The sequence below is a fragment of the Colletotrichum jinshuiense genome, chromosome 4 (genome assembly GCF_051148585.1).
Source record: "Colletotrichum jinshuiense chromosome 4, complete sequence".
Classification (NCBI taxonomy): domain Eukaryota; kingdom Fungi; phylum Ascomycota; class Sordariomycetes; order Glomerellales; family Glomerellaceae; genus Colletotrichum; species Colletotrichum jinshuiense.
This window is the reverse complement of record NC_139311.1, coordinates 3016908-3033723: the sequence shown is the minus strand read 5'-3', so window position 1 is coordinate 3033723 and position 16816 is coordinate 3016908. Positions and strand designations below refer to the sequence as shown.

The 16816-nt window shown below is 54.9% G+C and overlaps 7 protein-coding genes across 7 annotated transcripts; 5 read left to right on the top strand and 2 right to left on the bottom strand.

Annotated features, from left to right (window-relative positions):
- Nucleotides 1-1946: 1946 nt before the first annotated feature.
- EsH8_IV_000754 (uncharacterized protein) lies at nt 1947-3110 on the top strand (the record flags this gene model as incomplete). The annotated part of the gene is made up of 1 exon (XM_083265644.1): nt 1947-3110. One exon carries the CDS (start codon nt 1947-1949, stop codon nt 3108-3110), a length of 1164 nt encoding a protein of 387 aa, XP_083124539.1.
- Nucleotides 3111-4430: 1320 nt separating this feature from the next.
- Nucleotides 4431-4765, bottom strand: EsH8_IV_000753 (NADH-ubiquinone oxidoreductase B12 subunit family-domain-containing protein; the record flags this gene model as incomplete). The annotated part of the gene is made up of 2 exons (XM_083265643.1): nt 4431-4599; nt 4665-4765. The coding sequence occupies 2 exons, from the start codon at nt 4763-4765 to the stop codon at nt 4431-4433; spliced, it is 270 nt and encodes an 89-aa protein (XP_083124538.1).
- A 629-nt stretch (nt 4766-5394) lies between these two features.
- Nucleotides 5395-6963, top strand: EsH8_IV_000752 (CCR4-NOT core DEDD family RNase subunit POP2; the record flags this gene model as incomplete). The annotated part of the gene is made up of 2 exons (XM_083265642.1): nt 5395-5850; nt 5911-6963. 2 exons carry the CDS (start codon nt 5395-5397, stop codon nt 6961-6963), a joined length of 1509 nt encoding a protein of 502 aa, XP_083124537.1.
- Nucleotides 6964-9618: 2655 nt separating this feature from the next.
- EsH8_IV_000751 (LMBR1-like membrane protein-domain-containing protein) lies at nt 9619-11753 on the top strand (the record flags this gene model as incomplete). Its single annotated transcript, XM_083265641.1, has 2 exons — nt 9619-9929; nt 9983-11753. 2 exons carry the CDS (start codon nt 9619-9621, stop codon nt 11751-11753), a joined length of 2082 nt encoding a protein of 693 aa, XP_083124536.1.
- Nucleotides 11754-12315: 562 nt separating this feature from the next.
- On the top strand, nt 12316-13527 carry EsH8_IV_000750 (coiled-coil domain-containing protein 55-domain containing protein; the record flags this gene model as incomplete). Its single annotated transcript, XM_083265640.1, has 1 exon — nt 12316-13527. One exon carries the CDS (start codon nt 12316-12318, stop codon nt 13525-13527), a length of 1212 nt encoding a protein of 403 aa, XP_083124535.1.
- A 336-nt stretch (nt 13528-13863) lies between these two features.
- Nucleotides 13864-14195, bottom strand: EsH8_IV_000749 (protein translocase subunit TIM13; the record flags this gene model as incomplete). The annotated part of the gene is made up of 2 exons (XM_083265639.1): nt 13864-14040; nt 14112-14195. The coding sequence occupies 2 exons, from the start codon at nt 14193-14195 to the stop codon at nt 13864-13866; spliced, it is 261 nt and encodes an 86-aa protein (XP_083124534.1).
- A 642-nt stretch (nt 14196-14837) lies between these two features.
- On the top strand, nt 14838-16014 carry EsH8_IV_000748 (concanavalin A-like lectin/glucanase domain-containing protein; the record flags this gene model as incomplete). Its single annotated transcript, XM_083265638.1, has 4 exons — nt 14838-14930; nt 15006-15029; nt 15093-15163; nt 15240-16014. The coding sequence occupies 4 exons, from the start codon at nt 14838-14840 to the stop codon at nt 16012-16014; spliced, it is 963 nt and encodes a 320-aa protein (XP_083124533.1).
- Between the last annotated feature and the right edge of the window lie 802 nt (nt 16015-16816).

Below are 16816 nucleotides of genomic sequence, written 5' to 3'. Positions count from 1 at the left end.
GCCATGTTGTTGCCGCCTTTGCGGGCCTTCGAATATCGGGAAATGCGGCAACCTCAAAGGATTACGACACCCTCGAGACAAGACCTGGGATTGATTCGAAAAATAGCGCGTGGTTGTGCATAGTCCAGTACATACAGAGTAGTCCAGTGCCGCTCTCTCCGCGTGACTATTCACAACCAGGCATCGATAACTTGGGTGGCTTCCTTGCCTTAATTATGCTGTGCCTAGGGGTACAGCACAAAGTACGGGAGATGTAATGTGTATAGTGCAAAGTGCAGTGTAACTCCAAGAGTGCCAGGGGGTCTAGAAAGCTCCCAGCACAGGGGGGATGTTGGTACGTGCTCCGAAGTGCACTGTGCGTTGGAGTGACTGGACATGGGCCGACCGGAGGAAACGCGGCCTTTGAGGATCCAGCTACGACGGGCAGCGTGGGCCGGGCTGAGTGGCTGTTTCTTGCCGCGGCCGGGCTGCAACTTGGTGCAGGGCAGGGTCGCCGCTGGGACGACTGGCCGACTGCCCTCAGGCCGTGCTGGGTCCAGGCCACTTAACTTGCCTTGTCGATGGAACCCCCCAACCACCGCCAATTGATGGCCCTTGACGTCGTCGCGTTGCCAATCCTGTTGATCAGGGATCTCCTTGGGCCTCTCGCCTCGTTGTTGGCTTCAGCCACCTCGCGGCAACCAAGGTTTTGCTTTCCTCGTCATTCTCGTCATAACGTCCCGCAAGTCTGCAGCCCGACCTCGTGGGAGCGAACACAAATTTTCTGCGTCAGACTCAGGGACTCCCCCGTTTTCGAAAGGTGCACTACATCAACTTCCTATCCCACTGCCGCTCGCGGCATCTGCTGTCTTTGTTATACCCTGTCGAGTCGGAACGGCGTGACCCCCATGTCCAAGACAAGACCTGACTCGGCCATTCTTGCGCTCCTCTGGCCAAGTTCAAGCGGTGCCATAACCCCGCTTTTCGCCTATTACCCCGACCATTTGCATACATGGTGGTCATAACATTGGCCTTCCTCTGATATCAACAAGCTATTGTCGAGAAACTAGCTCTCAGCCACAAGCGTAGTCGTGTATTCACCTGCGACTTTGACACTTCGACGACACACGAGAACCCGGCGCCGCCGTCGACGCCAAACCTCCCACCACACTGACTTTAGTCCGGCTGTTTGCGTGCTCTGCAAGAACCGGGTGCCGTCTTCGTCCTTTCATTCCAGGAGGTTCATGCGAGTTGTACCATCCGTCGCCTGTCATCTCCCTAGCCCACCGACGCTCGCGGCTTGCTGCTCTCGCTTGCAGGGGGACCCGGCCTCTCGCCCAAAGTCTGTCTCCCCTTTGTCCATCTTGAACCAGAACCCTCCAGCCAGGCACCGACGATTCCCAGCACTCTTGCCTCTGGAGCCCGTCGTTTCTCTGGGTTGCTCCTAGTTCCAACGGGACCCCTCCCCTCGTTGTTTTGGGCCCGAGTCGATCTGTTTACGTTTCTGGCTACCAGCAAACCAGCAAACCCCCGGCCGTCCAGCTATACTCAAGCGGGAGACCAGATATTGCCCGTCCCACACGAAACATTAACCCATCATGCTAAGTCGTCACGCCGCCGCCTCCACACAAGATCCCCCGATGTCTCTCTCACGCCTGACGACGCAGTCTGGAATGGACAAGACTCAAACTCTAAGCCATGCACCTGGACCTTCGAGCGTTGATCCAGAAAACGACCCAACTTCCCTGAGCGCTACCCCCGGCGCTGCCATAAACATTAAGCCGCCTGTTCAGCCCGAACCGTGCCGCATAACCTCGTCTAGCGTCGATCAAAGCTTCCCCCAACTGCGATCAGGCCATCAACGGCAGCAATCCGTACCAAACTTCCCTTCCTCCAACAACTCCATACCTCAAGTAACATTCTCGCCATCCGTCGAGCCAGGGAGTGGCCGTCCCTTATCGGTCAACATGCCTCTCACCGGAGACAACAGAAGTGGGAAGTCGTCAGATGCTGGCCGTGGAGGCATTCTGAGTGGCTGGTTAAAAGGATCCATTTCGTCTGCCACCGGCGCAGAGAATACCAGTCCGAAGAATCAAGCGTCCAAAACGAACAACAGCACGCCAGAAGGGACGCCCTCGGCGAGATCACGCCGAAGACCGACATCATCTGTCGACTTGACGCCCAAAGCAACTTCACCGAGTGCCTCGCGGTTCCCCTTCTTCAGCTCTCCCTTTTCGAAAAGCAGCCAGGAACAGGCAGACCCGAAGCAAGATGAGGAGCTATTGATGCTGAACATCCAGGAAGCTCTGTTTCCTCCGTCATCTCCAACCCACCGGGACGCTTTCTCTCCTGCAGCGTTCAAAAACCTCGAGGCTACGGCCGTCGGTCTATTGTCGAAATTCCAGAGTGCCTACCAAAGGCAGAACGCAGCTCTGCAGGAGCTGCGTGTAGAGAAAGATGCCCATATAGACGAAAACGATGAGGCGGATACACGCATTCAACACCTCAAGGTTCAACTGGAAAACATGGCCACCAAAGTCGCCGAGCAAGAGCAGTCGATGCAGCAGCTCATGGCGGAACTCAATGCCGAGAAGAAATCCAGACAAGAAGAACGGATGATGCGCGAACGTAGCCGTCCCGTTTCTGACGGGTCCTCAATATCGGAAGATCTCGGGGTTGAAGATGATCAGGCCCGGAGGAAGTGGAGGAAGAGTGCGGGTTTCGAAACGGACGAGGAGAGTGTTGAGGACGCCAGCGTCTTCTCGAGGTCGCGGAGTCCCACCACTGCCGCTCCGAGTGTTTTCGAGGGTAGCATATCGGAGGCGTCAACAGCGCAGCCGAAAGCCAGCACCCTCGGGCCACCAAAACCAGCTCGGCCCTCTCTTCAAAAAACTCCATCACAGCAGACGAGTGTTTTCCAAAAGCTCATGAGAGGAGTGACGGGCGACACCGCCAAAGAGGAGGAAGGTGTGTCTTCGTGCACGAACTGTCGCGGCCAGGACGAGCGGGCGGCATGGGATACTGTTAGTTTGCTGAGGGACGAGAACCGCGGTTTGAAGCACCGTATCGCAGAGTTAGAGACGTGTGTGGACAGTGCGTTGGATGCGGTTAACGGCATTAGACTCGATTAAAAGGAATGCTGTTGGACGGCGTTCCGGGTTTTTTCTCTTGGCGCAACCGGGACATGTTTTTGGGATACTACGGATAGGGCGATACCAATGAGCTGGCATTATTGAAGTTTGGCGATACCTCTTCATATGACCTTGCTTAGTATAAACTAAAGCAACTAACAAGCACTTACTATCTATCTCTCAATTTCCTGAAGTGATGTCGCCGCAATAAGATGCCTGTGCATATTGTTCTGAGGACTATGATGTGTTTCGGGGTGGTGTTCAAACTCCCTGGCAGGCTTACCACAGCTTTGCGGTTGAGACGGTTTGCGCGAGTATCCCGGCTGAGGGTTGGTCGAGGCATCTTGCGAACGGCCGTCCACTCCCTTTCGTCAGTGGCGTTGATCGGCCATGCAGTAACGGTGTGCATGAGGCTGCATATAGGTTCGTGAGATGACTGGGCCGCCAGGTCGAAATTGAGAAGAGCCAGTAGGCGGTTGTCTAAGGAAGCTTGGACGGGAAAAGGAACGGCGGTGGTCAGCATTATGGGATGACACGGGTTGAAACGGGCGTCTGTGCAACGACATGTTTCTCAGAGTGAGAAGGAGATGCTTTTTTTAACGTGTTCTTACTGTACGTCCTGTGGATGTACAAGGTCTTGCGGCGGCCACCAGGGCGAATTTCGTCAAATAAACAATAAAGAACAAAGCAGAGAATCGTTTGCATTCCTTTCGGATCCGTCGTACAATGTTGTCGTCGCTTGTGCGTAGGTAGGCAAGGACGGCCAGGTTCAGGTATCTTGAGAGGGCAGGATAAATGTCCAAGTCCCGGTCCAAGTGATTCCCGTCTTGTTTTCTCTGTTTAATTGGTATCCCCCTTTTTCAGATCAGTCGCAACTGTAGCTGTGTTGGTGGTTATGACCCTATCTGCCATGGAACCTGTGGTACCGCGGCTCAATGGCACGACGAACGGACACGAGCGGACACGAACTTCAAGTTGATGGAGCCAAGCCCATTGCAAAAACTTTGTCAGCCACCCCTACCAATTTACCTGCCAACATCTGTGAGTGACAGCAAACAAGCCTCTCACTTTTGCACGGCCCAGCAACTGCGATGTCGGGACGCAAAGGGAGGGACTACGGCAATCACGACGAGCTCGCGGGCGTTCAACACCCAAGACCCCGGAACTTTCGGGGCACGTCACAAAACTTGAGAATATCTTGATCGCGGGAATACAATTTCGTCCTCGTCTAGACCCATCCAGCAAGCCGGTCTGCCGGCTCCAGAGGTAAATGTACAGCGGAGCAGCCCCTCCGTCTTTCCTTCCCCTCCGAATAGTCCTCTAGTGGTGGTCGTTGCCGTGGCTGTCGCCATGGTGGTGGTCGTCAGCCAGGAAGAAGTACTCGTAAGCGCAGTAACCGGCGAAGGCGACGGTGGCGATTCCGAGGCCGGGGAAGGATCCCTTGAAACGGTTGAATCTCGTGAAGGGGCCCTTGTATCTCCAGGACTCTCTGTATTCTCAATCGTCAGCGGGTGCCGCGGCGTCGCCAGGTCGAGGGATCTAAATGCCACTCACGCTCTCTCCCAGGGATCGTATCGGGGCTGGCCAGCGGCCTCCTTGAAGGCTCTCATGTCGAAGCCCGTGACGTTGGGCTTCTGGCCGCGGACGGCCGCCATCGCTAACCTGGTGTCGGAGTATCAGCTGTCTGGCTCGGTTCTGCTCATATCAATTGATATTTCAGAGAGCATATTACCTCGTTGGCTGCATGTTTGCTGTGTTTATGTCGTCTTGCCGTACAACAGTGGACGCTTCGGTGGTGGTCAGTCGAGTTGGCAGGAAGCTGATTGGAGATATTTGAGATGTTGTCGTCGGGAAGTACCGCGGTACGTACCTGTCTCGTTCGGGGCCCTGCACAGACCACCCCTCGTCGTCCACGGTCGGTCAACCAGCAAGCCTTCAGGCCTCGTTCACACATTCTGTCCAAATCCGAGCTAATCAGACGTTCTTGCCAGCGCTTTGCCCAGCACGACTCAGGACGACGAAGAAAATCAATCGACACGACGATTTCTCCATCTACAAGGACTTTCTGACGCACCTCTCCGAGCCGAATCAATCCGACAACCGGCGACGAAGAACAAAGGCGCTCTTCTGCTGCCAGCCTCCGTGCCTTACTCGCTCGCATTCTCAGATACAAATGCAGGGCCGTGGATCATCCACAACCCCTCAGAAGCCGACACGACCTCGCTCGACGACACGGTGAATCTCGACTCTTTTGTACCATCTTCCCCGGGAGGCATAATCTGGTATGCCGCCACCGCTGCCTAGGTTCCCTGGCGGACCCAACACCATATCGCCCTACCACCAGCAGTTCCCCTCCCACGCCCAGGGCCACGGCGCGAACCATGGACCTCCCCTAGGTGGCAACCCTTCCTACCTCAACGCGAACGCCGCCCAGATCAGCCCCTTCTCCACGAATGGAAACGTCCTGGGTGGCACTCCCGGCCTGAACGGCGGCTTTCCCCTCGGCGCCGACACCGGACTCGGGAGCCATGCCGCGAGGATGGGCTTCGCGCACGCGGCGAGCTTGCAGCAGCAGCAACAGCACGGCCAGCAGCAACACAACTTTGCGCTCGACCACGGCGCCGCGCCGGCGCGGACGACGCAGAACAAGGGGAGGATAAGGGAGGTGTGGAAACACAACCTCCACGAGGAGATGGCTGTGTTAAGGGAGCTCGTCGACAAGTACCCTTATATCGCTATGGTTAGCCGGCCCTGCGGAGCAACCGGGTCGATGAGTTGAAGCTGACAAGCCGAATTGCAGGATACTGAATTCCCAGGCGTGGTATCACGGCCAATGGGCTCTTTTAGAGGAAAGAGCGATTACCACTACCAGTGCCTGCGCACCAACGTCGACATGCTCAAGGTCATCCAGATTGGGCTGACGCTGTTCAACGAAGACGGCGAGACCCCTCCCGCACGGCCGAACTCGCAGCAGGATATCGAACTGGGTGTTGCTCAACGGAGAGCGGCGTCACAAGGCCCGTTCCCTTACGCATGGCAGTTCAACTTCAAGTTCTCCGTCAAAGACGACATGTACAACGAGAAGTCGATCGAGTCATTATCAAGCGCCGGGATCGACTTTGCCTCCCTTGAGAGAGACGGCATCGACCCTCACGAATTCGCTTCCCTCCTCATTCCATCCGGCCTCGTATGCTTCGACAACGTGAAGTGGATCTCATTCCACGGAGGCTACGACTTCGGTTACCTCACCAAACTACTGACCTGCAACGACCTTCCCAACGACGAGGCGGATTTCGATCAAGTCATGAAGTTGTACTTCCCGTCAGCTTATGATGTTAAGCACCTCATGAAGCATGCAATCCGACTCCACAACTCGGGGCTGCTCACCCCCAGCGATCCCAGCAGCGCGGATATCCTCCAGAAGTTCGAGCACAAGTCCGGCCTCGAGAATATTGCCGAGTCGCTGAAGATCAAGCGCGTGGGCAATGCGCACCAAGCCGGCTCCGACTCTCTGCTTACGGGCAAGGTGTTTTTCCAGATGCGGGATAAGATTTTCAATGGAGAGATTCCCGAGGAGCACGTCGGCAAGGTCTGGGGCTTGGGTATCCCGGAGCTTCTGGTGCTGGAGAGGATGCCATTCGGTAACAACAGCGGCAACCAGGACTCGGCGCAAGGTCAGGGCCCAAACGGCCAGCATAACGGAACGCCGAGCACGCCAAACACTGGCAGTGTCGGTCTCGTCAGCACACCCGCCGCACAGTCTCACAACACCAACGGTATTTCCATGGGGCCGATGACGCCGGGTGGAGGTGGCGGGGTCTTCGGCAACTTTGCTTTTGGAGGCGCCAGATAAGCTTCCTAGCCCCATCCTTCTTGACTGGGGTTTGCGGGGCGGTTCGGAAGCCATCAACATGCATTGGACCTCGGGGGGTTGGCCATGGTGACTTGCTCTCGGTAGACTATTGCGTTGACTGGCTTTGGTTTTGCATACTTCGTCTATACATCCGCGGAAACGTAGTTTCCTTTCCTTTCGGAAAACTCAACCACGCTAGGAGCATTTCGGGTTCGTTAAACGGGAACTTTTGTTGTCTTTTTGTGCAGTGACGTATGGAGTTGGGATTCGGGAAGGTCCTTGGTTCCAGCATCACGTAGGGGCGCAAAATATGCGGCGGTCGGGTTTTCTGGGCGAGGGAGGGTTTTAGCTGGGAAGGTTAGGGAGGAATCTCCAATCGTGGATCATCACAAAAAAAAAAAAAGACGAGGTTCTATGTGCATACCACCTGCAAAGGCCCTAGTTGGGCAAGGAGGCGAAGGAACCACAAGAAAAGGAAAAAAGAAACGAGAAAGAGAGCAAGAGAGGACGAGCGTATGAACTTCTCTTAATCATGTACTGTATTGTGAATACCTGGACCAAGGAGGGGCGGGGAACGACTGGAATTCAACCGCGAGTTAAGTATTCAAAGTCTATTTTGGGTGCTAGACTTGATGACCGTGCAAGCATAAGAGATGACGTGAAATGAGCCCCCTGTTTTATATGCCCTTTCATCTTTTCCTCTTTGCGTCCTTTGTTTTGTCTGCCTTGCATTCACACAGCAAGGGTTTCGAGATGTGCCCGGCGAGAAGGTCGTTGGAGATGGACATGGCAGGTTGCAGACTACGAGCTCCCACGACACAAAGACACCCACGTCCCGCCAACTCTCCCGCCTGTGGATCATGTTGTCTTCTCGTCCGTGGCTGGCTGAATCACGGGGGGCAGAGCATTGTGACTGTTTTTTCAGTGATGCCAAATGACGGTTGTCTGGCCATACATTGAGTAAACAATTCTGTCGTTAAATCCGAAACACAAGTCGTCTCCCTTCTTTATTCATATTGTCCTATCTCAGTTGGAAGATTTCCCGGGATAGCAGAGATAGACGAAGGCGTCTACCCACAGTATCGAGTATATATCTTGGACCAATTTTCTCCCCTCAGAAGGGTATATGTTATTGGAAAAGAATCCGTGGTATTGGATTACCATGGCCGTCAGGGACCTCGAATTGCATCTGCTCGGCTTACTAGGCTTTTCCCCCGGACCTAGAGAGACATGATTGTATACTTGACAGTATGCCTAAGCGGTGGAAATATCCAGGACCACTCAATCTACCCATACCTAGGGCGGTGCCAGGAGTCAAGATGTGCCGGGACTATCAAGTCCAGTCAAGCCTAAGAATATAAGAGTCCGGTGTTTGACAGAATCGGCGAAAATTTTCGTTAGCATTATTGGTATTAATTCAGTCGTTCTCATACCTTAGCTGCGCTGTCTCTCAATGCTTTCACCCGTGGTTTTTCGTCCGTCGACTGAAAGTCCAACCATCAAGCGTACACTGTCTGTCCGCCGTCTTTGTTTTCTGAAGCTTGTAGGTTCCATTGTCTTTGATACTCGGATGACACGGAAATAAGATATCGAATGGCGGAGCTGACCGAAGACGGTTTCTGACATTTGCTGTTGACTGCGTCGCATGCCAGGTCACATCTTAATTAATCGCTAAAGGTAAAAAATGGGAAACGAGCGTCCTATCAATGTCGTCAAGATGGTCTTGTTTGGCTCCCTCATCAACGCCTTAAGGAGCTCAGTAGTTGTTAGCGCCAAAGATGACCAAATATTGCATAGTGTTTAGGTTGCCAACCACGGCCAGCTTATACCAAGTCATTAACAGAGCAGGGTGCAGTTCAATGGTTTCATACTTCACTATACATGTTACCTATGTGAAGGTGTTTTGTATTTCTCAACCCCACCTGCCTATAGATTCTCTAAGCCTAGATAGCAACAGTGTAGTGTAAGTGATACAGCAATGAGAGTTGAATAAACGAGATTTGCTTGAGAGTAGCCAGGAACCAGCGGCATTTGATAGATGGCGTACATCAACCTGACATGTCAGCACTGCAGTCGCAGTGGTTTCCGAGACAACAAACTGGGAGAGAACCGTGTGCGATCTGAGATTCAAGCAACCTCTTGAGCGACTCTCACTTCTACTACACTACTACGTACACTACGCTATGTATCATTAACAAGAACAGGGAACGGAGCTTGGTCTCGACTCCAGTTCCACGTCCAGAAGGGCCGCTTCAGGGGGCAAAAGCGGATCTGCCGGGAACGAAAATTGGGGTCCGGAAAGTCTTCATCAATTAAATTGGATCGCACAGTACAAGGTGGGCCCATATAAGAGCCGTGCAGATGACGTAAACCTCTCCTTTGCGGACCTTCCAGACAGTCCGGGTCCGTGCACATGACCCGGTCCCTCGCAGTCCCCTGTGCCAAAACATTCCCAAAGGGCGGGCTGCTTAGGATCCCGGAAGCCTAAAGATCAACTCCCATCTACCGCTGCATCTACCGCTGCGCTGCGAAATTCCAGTCTATCAAACCGTTATCCCACTAAGCGTCGAATTCTACGCACACTCAAGCCAACACCGATTGTACCGAACGAGTCGAAGCACTACACCCCATGGATGCGATCCTGACACCGACACAATGCTACACATCGTGAGCACCTCGTCGCCGGTGCCCTCGGAAATATTTGCGCTCCTTGCGCTCCTCGTCATCTCCGTTCTCGTCCTACTGATCCTGCGCCATTACCTGCCTTTGCGGACGACCCCGGCCTTCTACCTGGTGCCCATCTTCTTCGCATTATGGTTACCCGCGTGCATGGTGTTGCTTGTTCCTATCGACTTGGCATCGAGCGCCATAACGGACGATGAGGCTACGCGCGGCGTCTGGCTCCCCCAGCGGGTGTTGTTGGTATCGTGGAGGATCACATATTGGCTGACTTTTGCTCTGACATGGTGAGTGCTTTCCTGAGTGGTTCGTCTTGAAAATGCTAATGCCGCCGTGATAGGTTCATCCTTCCCATCCTCGGCGAATACTCCGACTCTGGCTATCGCGAACCGCAGGACAGTTTGAAATACGCGATTCGTCAAAATGCTCAGTACCATGCGATGGTACTTGGAACTGCCGGTGTCGCCCTCGCATACCTTTTTATCAGATACCAACCAGGTATTCTTACCACCAAAACCACGTTCATGACACTTGCCTATTTCTACGGCTTGGTATTCGCTATTTACCTAATGGGCCACGGTCTGGTTTCGATTCCTCGTCGTCTCTTTCGGCATTCGTCCATCAGCGGTAGGCTGCGCAGGTTACAGATCCGGGCGCCGAAGCTGTACGAAAAGATGGAGGATTCCCTGCTGAACTTGGAGGACGTCGAATTGCAGGTATCCGAGCTGGGCCGCCGGAAGACAGGTAGCGCTGTCAAGTTTAGCGACTGGATTGATGAGCTCGTGGAGACTGCCAACCTGCCTGAGTCGCAACCCCGGACGGCGGTAGGATCTGTCGATCCCCGCGCTTTACCAACAGTCATCACGGAAAAGTTCATGGCCGACTTGTCGAGAAAGCTCATGCGTGCCCGACATGCACGGTCCCGTTATGTGAACGAATGGAACGATCTGCTAAAGGAGGCATCGGATACGCAGGCGATCTTGGACTCGGCCGCCTCAAAGAAGCTTGAATTCGGCGCCCCTTCGCCCCACACTGGTTTCTGGGACCGCTTTACTGTCCATACGCCCTACACTCGATACTTGTACTACTACCAATTCGAGCCATACGCCTGCACCGCCCTGGGAGCATTTCTCGCAGCGGCATCGGCTCTGATCATCTGGTCTGAGTTGATCAAGGCGGCTTTCCCTCAGCTGTCCGTCATCCGCCTTACGGTTGTGCACCACTGGGTCGGAGAAAAGGGAGAAGTTGGCTTCGCCGGTCAAGTCATCTCCGTCCTATGGCTTCTGTACATGTGTGCAGCGACCTTTATCACCATGACAGAGGTGAAGACATGGCGAGGACGCGCGCTTGTCAGGCGCAACACGGCATATGAATCGGCATTTTGGTATTCTGGCCAGGTTGCCAAACTCAGCGTCCCTCTGTCTTACAACTTCATGACTTTCTTGTCTAGTGAAATCTACAAAAAAACCCGATTTTATGACTTCCTTGGACAGCTCATCAACTTCACCCACATGGGCCGTTGGGCAGACTATCTTTTCCCTGTCTTCGTGCTGCTTCCTGTGGCGGCCACCCTATTTGGCCTATATGGGAAAATCAAGCGCATGTTTGGCTTCGGCGGCGAATTTGTCGACGACGACGAGAACGGCGACGGACGGGTCTTTGGCTCGGGTTCTTGGCGTGAGGGCCGGGATCTTATCGAACGCGAGCTTGGCGGCAACTCTGCGCTGCGCCGCCGCGAGGAGGCTTTCGCCCGTCTCGAAGCGGGCGGAAGGTCAGCTCCGGTTCTGACCATTCCCGGCGGACGCACCGGCGCCGCAGCGTCCCCGGCGAGATCTCCTGTCCGAGCCGCCCACAATCGCCAACCAGGCCAGTCCTCACGGACTACGCCGTACCGCGACGAGGAGCCAGAGGACCAGAACTTCTTCGAATCGCTCGGCCACCGCATGAAGAACACCATGGACACTTTCGAGCCCCCACAGTGGTTTCAGGACATCAAAAAGCCCAAGTGGATGGGCGGCGATGGTGATGACGATGCCGGCAACAGCGGCGGCGGCGGTGTTGAGTCTGACATTCGACGCTGGTTTGGCGGCGAGGGTCGTGTGCGGCTATGAGTCGGTCAAGCAACCGAGCGGAGACCACTTTCTCTTTTGTTTTGAATACCATCGGTTTCCACGAATTTGGAGTCTCTACCAAGAGCTGGGGAGAACGCATTGCTAGGAGTTTTGGCTTGGGTTCCCGCGCCAGTGCCTTGAGACGGGGATTCGATCTGTCTTGCGCGATTCCTTATATTTAGAAATGGTTTAATAGCAGCTTCGACAGTCCACCACATGTGCAGAGAAGAAAGCACATTCTATAGATTCTTCGACATGAATAACAATATTAATATTAAGACACAAAAAATCTTACATACTATTTAATCACAGCCAGTATATGAGAAGACGAATATCTGGTCGAGTGGGTTGCCTGAAGCAGTTTCCTCACTTCAGATACGACGGGAAATCATACTGTCGAGAAGCCGGCTATGCGGGACCCGCTCCGGCTGCAGGTCGATGCCGGGGTGCAGGAGTCCGGATGCATTAGTGGGGCGTCATATGGACCGTGCACCGGTCGCTACCAATGTCGTAAATGGCTTTCATTAGAGCTTTCGATCCTGCATCTTCAAACACCAACAAAATGAGCAAACCAGGGTTATCATTCGGCCTCAGTCTGGGCAAAAAGCCCGGCGCGTCAAAGCCAGCCCCCGCAAGACGTAAGGCATTCGGCGGCGACGACTCGGACGACGATGCGCCCAAGCCTGGGAGCAAGGTCGAGTCGCTGGACGAGCTAGGCGGCTTCGACGATGACGTTGGCCCGTCGTCCAGGCAGGAGAGCGGCGGCAGGAAGAGCAAGAGCAGGAACGCACCGCCGGCGCAACCACCCACGAGCAAAGCCAAGAAACAGGAGAACGCCATGTTCGGCGACCTCTCGAGCTCGCTCGTGTCGAAGAAGCACGCCGAGGCGGCGGAGGAGCTGGACCCGAACGTGTACGACTACGACGGCGTCTACGAATCCTTCAAGCCGCAGAAGAAGGCGACGAAGGAGGACGTCGAGAGGAAGCCCAAGTACATGAGCAGCCTGCTCGCGGCGGCGTCGGTGCGGAAGCGCGACGCGCTGATTGCCGAGGAGAAGAAGATTGCGAGGGAGCGGGAGGCCGAAGGCGAAGAGTACGCGGACAAGGAGAAGTTCGTCACGGAGGCGTATAAGAAGCAACAGGAAGAGAACCGTCGGATCGAAGCGGAGGAAAAGTTGAGGGAGGAAGAGGAGGCGAAGAAGAACAAGACAGGCGGCATGAGTGCGTTCTACAAAAACTTGCTCAACAAGGGCGAGGAGAGACATGCCGAGGTTCTTAAGGCGGCGGAAGACAAAGCCAAGGCTGGCCCGGCGGCAGCGGAGGAGGAGGACGACAAATCCAAGGAGAAGACCGAAGCCGACATCGCGCGGGAACTCAACGAGAAGGGCGGGTCCGTCGCCGTCAACGAAGAGGGACATGTCGTGGACAAGCGGCAGCTGCTCAGGGGCGGTCTCAATGTCGGGGCTAAGAAGGAGTCTCAAGTCAGACAGGAGGCGGCCCGGCCCCGAGAGAGCCGGCCGGAACGCAGTTCTGGTACCGGCTTCGTCGGCTCAGGCGGAAAGGGGGCGATGCGAGAGAGACAGACGCGAATGCTCGAGGCGCAGCTGGAGGCGGCCCTCAAGCGGTCGCGCGAGGAAGAGGAAGCGGAGCGCGAGAAGGTGGAACGGGTCACCAAGACGAGGAAGACGGACGGGGAGATCTCGAGCGCGAAGGAGCGCTACCTGGCGAGAAAGCGCGAGGCAGAGGAGGCCAAGAAGAAGGGGTTGGCCGATTAGAAAAGTTTACAAGATACCCTGAGAACCAAATGCGTCTCTTTCTCTCTATGCCCTCTATGCTGGCCGAAAACAAAAAAAGGCTTCATGAGATGGTCCATTCCATCCATCCGTGGTGTTTTTTTGTTGATTCCTTGTATACATATCGCAGGTTAATGCTGAGCCCCTTGATGCCGAAATCTGGCGCGAGGAATTTTCCTTTCGGCGTATCCTCTGGCCGAAGCTTCCAATGGGCTTTCACGGCCCCCTTTTGTGGTTTATTGTACAATGGTAGTACAGTGAATAAACACTCCTCCTACCCCTCCAAGATCCCCCCTTTTGCTTATATAAAGTCGATCATTAGAAGTTGTTGGCGTTGCCGGACTCCTGCTTTATCCTGTTGATGTAGGCGGTGTTGACCTGGTTCCATGCCGCCAGGTACTTTTCCATGCACGAGGTCATGCAGGTCGTCTCGCCGCTGGACAGGGAGCTGCCGGGCTTGGGCACGCACTTCTCGAAGCAGTTCTCTTGGAGTTTCTGTCACGATTGACTGCATTAGCTTATGAAGTCCAAGTTGCGCCCGACCTGGTTGCAGGGTTTCGACCTACCTCGATGAGAACACGGGCGTTGGCCAGGTTCGCCTCCTGGAGGACCTGCTTCATGACAGACTTCTTGACAGAGTCGGAATCCATTGTTGCTGATTTCGGAGTGAGAGAGCTCGGGGAAAGGCTGAGGAAATGGTAGGCTGCAATGGGTTGAAATTAAGTGACGTTCTTGACCTGCGAATGTTGCACCGAATTTCGCAAGCACGGCTAGCTTCGCATGGGACCGACCCAATGCTGAAAAGTTGGAATGGCTTGTGCTGCAAGGCTGCTGTGGCTGAGGCTTGATTATGTAAGTACATGAGGCTGCGACGCGCACCTGAAGAGAGTGACGCAGGGGGGGCCTCTTCAAGAGACTGGACCCGCCCATCAGCAGTCATAGTGCGCTGTAGTGGTAAGGTAACGTACCCGGCCTGAGCACTCCTTAGCGTGAGACAGGGGGGGAAGCTCTCCAAACGTGCTGACCCCGGGAATCAGGATCCATCGACCAAAAAAAGAGGACAGCTAACGGCTGGCAAAGACACACGAGCAAAACCCACCACCGCTTTCGACTTTCGCCGAACGACGTCTGTTTCGTCGCTGGACCTTGCGGCTCTACACTTCCCTCACCGGCGGCCCTTTCCCTCTTCCCTCTCCCCCCTCCTTCCTTGCGAAGCGCAACGTCTAATACTCCTTTCGCACTCTTTTTATTTTCTCTTTGGGGGTTTCTGTTTTTGATTCGAGCTAGCAGCCATGTGGTTCAAGCAGTCCCTGTCGGCCCTGTGGCTGGCCGCAATGGCCCTAGGCACCGCAAAGGCGGACGATGGAGAGGTCAAGAGCATTGCGGTTCGTTTGATCCCCCCCAGAGACCGAGTGCGCAACTGAATGAACGATGAAGCTGACATTGTGTGCCCTTGTTAGCTCCGAACGCACTCCCTGACCCAGGTTCGCGACTCCCGCTTCCACGTGTCACCCCTGAATGCGATTTACTGAGACTCATCACGATAGCCCTACCTCGACTCCGACATGGCAAGTCGGTGGTACGACTTTGGCGGAGACACCATCGTCCGGACGGACTCGTACGTCACATTCTTTTTGCAACGCTTACCAGCATACCAAAAGAAAGGAGGGAGCTAAAACAGGGAAATAATGCAGCTACATCCGGTTGACGTCCGACCGCCCGTCGCAAACCGGCTGGTTGTTCTCGAGGGTGCCCCTGACGGCGACCAACTGGGAAATCGAGGTCGAGTTCAAGATCCACGGCAAGAACCAGCTCTTCGGCGACGGCTTCGCCATGTGGGTGACCAAGAGCCGCGGCACCGAGGGCCCCGTCTTCGGCAGCCCGGACAACTTTGAGGGTCTCGGCATCTTCTTCGACACGTACAAGAACAACCGGCCCGGCACCGTCTTCCCCTATGTCATGGCCATGATTGGCGACGGCAAGACCTCCTACGACAAGGACAACGACGGCAAGAACACGGAGCTGGCGGGCTGCTCCGCCCGCGGCATCCGCCACGCCAGCGTTCCCACCAAGGCCAAGGTCACGTACTTCCAGGACAAGCTTCTCAAGCTGGAGCTGCAGTACAAGAGCGAGGGTGACTGGACCCTTTGCTTCGAGACCACCGAGCCTCCCGCGATCCCCCAGATCGCCTACCTTGGCTTCAGCGCCGAGACGGGCGAGCTCAGCGACAACCACGACATCATCTCGGTGCAAGCCAAGAACCTCTACACGACTCAGGCGGGCAAGAGCAGCAGCAAGACGACTCCGGGCAGCGGCAAGGGCAAGAAGTCCTCCGTCAAGAAGGAGAGCAGCGGTGGCAGCTGGACGTGGTTCTTCCTTAAGATCTTCTTCTTCTTTGCGGTCCTCGGCGGCGGATACGTCGGTTACACTGCCTGGAGGGCGAAGAGCGACAAGAGACATCGTTTCTAAACACGAGGGGATGCAAAAAGAATGATTACGAGTGCTCTTTATGGGGAGAATGAAAAGTGGCGGGTGGTTGGATCGGAGAGTTGTCTGATACCGTAAATACCAACACACTACACATCTTGCATGGGCAGGTCGGGAAAACCAAGTTTTCTAGGTTGTTTTCAAACCTCTCTCTCACTCATGTTTCTTAGCTTTTTTTACGAATACTCAGTCCGAGATGAATTCAAGTGTATTATACGACAGTTGACCGGCGAGGATGAAGAATGTTGTGTGGCATGGACCCGACTCTGGCATTCCTCACGGGGACAACCGGTGATATTGGACGGCAGTTCGCCCAGCACATGCCAGATTCCAATCCTCGTATGGAATCTCGAGCGAGGAATGATTGCTCATCGATTGAGCAGCCTCGAGGCTAGAGCGCAATCGGCGGGCAATGGCTGCGGGAGACCTGTTTGGCACGACCGCCAAGGGAAAGCTAGACAGCCGGACCACTCTCGGTGCGTGCAACGCGACCTTGTCGCCCGGAGACTACGGTAAGAAGTGTGGGGGTTCAAGGCGCGGCGGGAGGCGACTTTTGCGGGAGACGGGGGGGAAGATCTGCTCACTTTGACGTTGATGGGGCACTCTGATGCCAAGAGGTGCGTGTGTGTGTGTGTGTGTGTGTCGGTCTGTCATTAACCATCGGCATGGCCAAGTGAGCTGGAGATAGGCAGGACATACGTACCGATTGTCAGCACGACCCGGTATGCCTAATGTCTGTGAAACCGGAGAAGTTGCTCCATCTTTCTCGTGAATTTCAAGATTC